The 4,576-nt window shown below is 44.7% G+C and overlaps 1 protein-coding gene across 1 annotated transcript; it reads right to left on the minus strand.

Annotated features, from left to right (window-relative positions):
- Positions 1-923: 923 nt before the first annotated feature.
- On the minus strand, positions 924-3,740 carry FERD3L (Fer3 like bHLH transcription factor). Its single transcript, XM_010804068.4, has one exon. It carries the CDS (start codon positions 3,087-3,089, stop codon positions 2,595-2,597), a length of 495 nt encoding a protein of 164 aa, XP_010802370.1. The 5' UTR covers positions 3,090-3,740; the 3' UTR covers positions 924-2,594.
- Positions 3,741-4,576: the final 836 nt, after the last annotated feature.

Below are 4,576 nucleotides of genomic sequence, written 5' to 3' on the forward strand. Positions count from 1 at the left end.
AGAACTCTGTCTACAAATTTTCTTTTTTTAATTTCTTATTTTCAAAATCTGTTCTTTCAACAAAATATTAATGATTCCTAAAGTTGACTGTTTTTAGAAAAATTTGTTTATCACTTGCAGATTTTTTTTTAAAATGATGTTTAGTTGTCAGGAGAACTTTAGGTGGGAGAAGGAACAGAACTTCTGTAAACCCTTTCGATTTTGAACACATTCACCCTATATGTAAAATGTCAACACACTTTGTAAATTGAATAAATAAATAACTGGATAAATGAGGGCTTGATGGAGCCACTAGCACTACATAAGAAGTTGGGAAGCTGAGTACAGTTTGATGATGAGTTGAGATACATTTACTTTTGACATACTGAATTGAGCAATTTTAAATTTATCTTTAAAAATACAGGTATGCTAGTTCTAGTAGCCAAAAAGTTATCTAGAAAAAGAGAAAATGAGTAATTTTATTTTATAAAACTAATATAGGGGTCACTGTCCAAATTTCAGTTTATTTTATTAAAAGTGCTAGAGCGGAAAAAAACAAAACAAAACAAAACAAAACACTCCCTGGTTTTGTTGTTTGGTTTAGTTGGTTACATTTTTTCCTTTACGTATTTATCCTAATATTCTTATGGTAGAGGTAGAAACAATATTCAAAAAAAGAAATCATCTTTGGGAAAGTGGTCATTTCAGAACTAATTCATTTCCCATAGATAGAAGAACTAGGAAAACTTTTAATTTCCAGGACAAGCAAATGCCTATAATGCTGATGGGAAAGTATGTGAACTGGCAGATCTGCTCGGAAGGCAATCTGGCCTTTAGCTACAAAGTTGAATGTTCACTTGGTACAGAAGTTTCACTTCTAGTTACTTAGTATCAGGAAATTATCATAGGCACAGAAAATATTTATAAGAGTGCTCTTGCATCATCATTTATTTTTTAAAAGAGAAAATAGCCATCCACTTGTAAGTACTGGAGTGAAGTTGTGATACATGGATATAATAATAAAATACAGTGATCAAAATTACATTTGAGTAATACTTAAAGTCAAGGAAAGAGTGCTCATTCTATAATGCTGAGTGGACAAATTCCAAAAGTATCCCAAATTTGTTTAACACATTGAATTTATATCTGTATAAAAAAGACTAAAAGAAATAGATTAAAACGCTATGTGGTAACATGAAGTGATTTAAATTTATTCTTAAATTTTAATTTTCTAAACTTTTTAGGATGAGTATATATTACTTCTTAATAAAATGAAACACGTTTCTAAAAGGCTAATAGGGAGACCTGTGTGTGTCTGTGCACATCCGCCCAAGGATTTGCGAGGTGAGAGCAAAATATAGTGTTGGAACAATACGATTTATTCACTTTACAGTAGATGGGGATTACTCATTCTGATTCCTCTCCTCACTTACCTACTGCTATCTTAAGAACCCCGTTTCAGTTGTTGGCAGAAGTTCTTCCTTAGCACAAAAGAACTGTGGAATGGCAGACCTTCCAAACTGGAGGGAGCCCCTCAGCACGATCTTGCTTCAAACTCATCTCCATCGCACACTTTTTGGCAAAGTGGAAGAATGAATTTCCTCCTCTGAGGTTTTCTCTCCCTTATCCCTAGATGCAACTAGAATGAAAACTATCTTTCCCTACGTACAGCTAAAAATTTGAAAGTGCGCGCTCTGGTGGGGCTGCCCCTGGGAAGACCCGGCCCTTTTCCCCCGTAGGCGACCAGGGGAAACAACTGTAGGTGGTAAAGGCTCCGGGGGCCCGAGACGCCTTGTAAGCCCAGCTGCACCCCCAGCGCGTAAGCTGGAGCTGTCCCCAGTTCCCTCCCGGTTCAAGCATCCTACTCCGGGAGGGGCCACACCAGGGTTGCTGTTTAGAGCCTAAGCGGAGGGGAAGGTAAGGGGAGGGAGAGGAGGCGAGGGGAGGGGAATAATGTCTCCTGGTTTCTCATTTCCTTCATTCTGCCTCTCGACAAGACTAAGAGGACCGCACGAGAGAGCCGGAGCGCCCTGGGCCTCTCAGAAGACCCAGTAACCCTCACTCCTCACCGGACTAGGACCACCCTCTCCGCCCCTCTCCCCTTCCCGCGCCCCACGAGCACGGGCCGGAGCGGAGCGCCTGCCTGGGATGGCTCAGCGCCGATTCTAGAGGCAAAAAAAAAAAAAGGAATATCTCCTTATAGTTATATTAAAGAAGAAACAAAGAAAGAAAAGTTAAAAGCTAGGACTGCACAGACGCTCCCGAAGTCTCCCGACTGCGGGGAGGGTTAGCTTCCCACCCGCCCGACAGACGCTGCTTGGGGACGTGGGCCTCGACTGCCCCAACTCGGTTTTAGCTCGTCCTCACTCGCCTCGCCGGCTCCTGCCCCATACTCCATCGACAGCGACCGCATATATATTAAATCTACGGCTTCCATGCCTCTCGAGGACTGTGGACATGTTATAATCCAGAACCAAGCTCCTGCGAAGGCCAGCCGTTCTGTCTGGGAGGGCCCCTCCTGGCCTTTCCGTCGCACCCACTGCTGGGTCTTCAAACACCCCAAACCCGTGCGCGCCCAGGCAAGGAGTGGGCAGACACTTCCACCCGACCCTGGCTCAGTCTCTTTCCTTCTCCAAGCTCTCCAAGAGCTCGGTCATGAAGGAGATGTAGACAATGGCCAGGCGTAGAGTCTCGATCCGGGAGAGCCTCTTCTCGTAAGCGAAAGTGGGCACCTTCCTCCGCAGCTGATCGAAGGCCTCGTTGAGGTTGAACATCCGCTTCCTCTCGCGGATGTTGGCTGCTTGGCGCTGGGCGTAGGTGATCACTCTTTTCCTCTTGGGGCGGCCCAGTAGGGAGGCGCCTCTCCCGTGCTCCTCTTCCTCCTCGTTTTCCCCCTCTTCTCCTTCCCCCTCCTCTTCTTCTGGATCCTCTTCCTCAAAACGCGCCAGACTCCTGGGTCTTCCGTCTCGGAGCACAAGGTCCTGGTGGTTCCCATAGGGGACCCTAGGTGTCAAGTCGCAGAGGAGAGGGTGCCCCGGGGAGGCTAGGGATAGGTCTGCGACGAAGTCCAGGACGGTGGCGTCCACGCAGCTCTCGGGAAAGGCTGCCATCGCGTCTGCTTGGCCCTGCGTCTCATAGGTTTATTGAAGGGAGGGGCAAGCCTGGTGACGGCCTTCCTAACAGCCCTGAATCTGATGGGTCACCATCACCGAAGGGTCAGGGACATTAATATGTATAACCAAGCTGATAACAGGATTAGCTGCACCGATAGGGAAGGCTCTGACAACGTCCCTCCTTTCGAAACTGATGGAAGAAGACAAGCTTGAGAACGCCGGAAAGACTCAAAGGAATAGGCCTCCAATTCTGCGATCCTTTCCGCCCTGCCACCTGGGACAGTTCCTTCTTGGCAACAACCTCCAGCTCTTACCTGCTGTGCTTTTTGTTTGTCTCGACACTCCCGCAGCCAACTAATATTCTTCAAGCTCCTTGTCTCATGTAGTTCTTTAATTTAGCTTTGGGTTTTCAAAGCAAGGATGTTTTCCACCGCTCTGGCTTCTCCTTGGCTTCAGGGTGGGAGTTCCGAATCTTGCCACCCTCTGCTGCCAATGGGTGTGAGACAAGTGCATGTGCTTTTAATGATGTCCAGAAGAGGGGCCCTGTCTGCCAGGGGTCGAGGGGAGCTGTTTGTCTGGTATCCCAGTGCAGCGGCTACTGAAAGGCAAGATCTTCCATTAGCTTAAGTAAGCATCGTAGGAGGGGCGAGGGGGCATTCCCCAGAGTCGCTCTTGGAGTCCTCTTTCTCTTTCCACTGCAAGGTAAACAGCTCTCCTGCCGCTTTACGAACCCTGGCTTCTAAAATCTGTTTCGCTATAATCAATCTAACAATTGAGATACTTGACTTTCCTTTCCTAACCTTTATCCCCCACCCACGTAAAGGATTTTACTTAGAGGGCAAAAAGTGATGATGGCAATAACATGAAAAAGAGAAGCTCAGAGTGTTTCTCCCAGCGTGCTTCACTGTATAATCCCTGTGTGGGAGGAAAGCAAACCCTCCCCCCAAACAAAACAACTTCAGTCTCCTTTCAAAATTTCGATTCACCTTTTGATAAACTAATTGCTCGATCAGCTCACCCTCCGCGGAGAATTCTTTCAAACTTTAAATTGCTGATTGGTATCCCTGAACAAAGAATAATCTTTACACTTCTATCTGGTTACATTTCCTCATTACCACCCTGCAAGATTTAAGCCTAGAAACTATACTGCATTGTGAGAGGGTTTGTTTGTTTGTTTTGAGGTGAATAAAGATTATAAATTTGGTATAACTAAAATAAAATTTTACTGATTTCAAATATATCTCATGTATATATATATATATATTTTTTTTAACATAGAAGAGTTCAGTTTTCTTTTTTGCCAATAGCTATATTTAATTATTCAATGTAAAGATTTTTAAGAGACAGGGTGGGGCAAAACAACACCTAAGAAAATCATTTTGAAGATGTATTAAAAGAAAGCTTAAAAAGATGAGTGCAGAGACGCCTTGGTTCAAGGGAGAAATACGAAGACATCAATTCCTATTGAGGTAAGCAGTGACTGG

The sequence above is a fragment of the Bos taurus genome, chromosome 4 (genome assembly GCF_002263795.3).
Source record: "Bos taurus isolate L1 Dominette 01449 registration number 42190680 breed Hereford chromosome 4, ARS-UCD2.0, whole genome shotgun sequence".
NCBI lineage: Eukaryota > Metazoa > Chordata > Mammalia > Artiodactyla > Bovidae > Bos > Bos taurus.

Excerpts from the sequence above, each read along its gene's own strand:
- FERD3L (XM_010804068.4), bottom strand. The coding sequence starts at position 3,089 with ATGGCAGCCTTTCCCGAGAGCTGCGTGGACGCCACCGTCCTGGACTTC.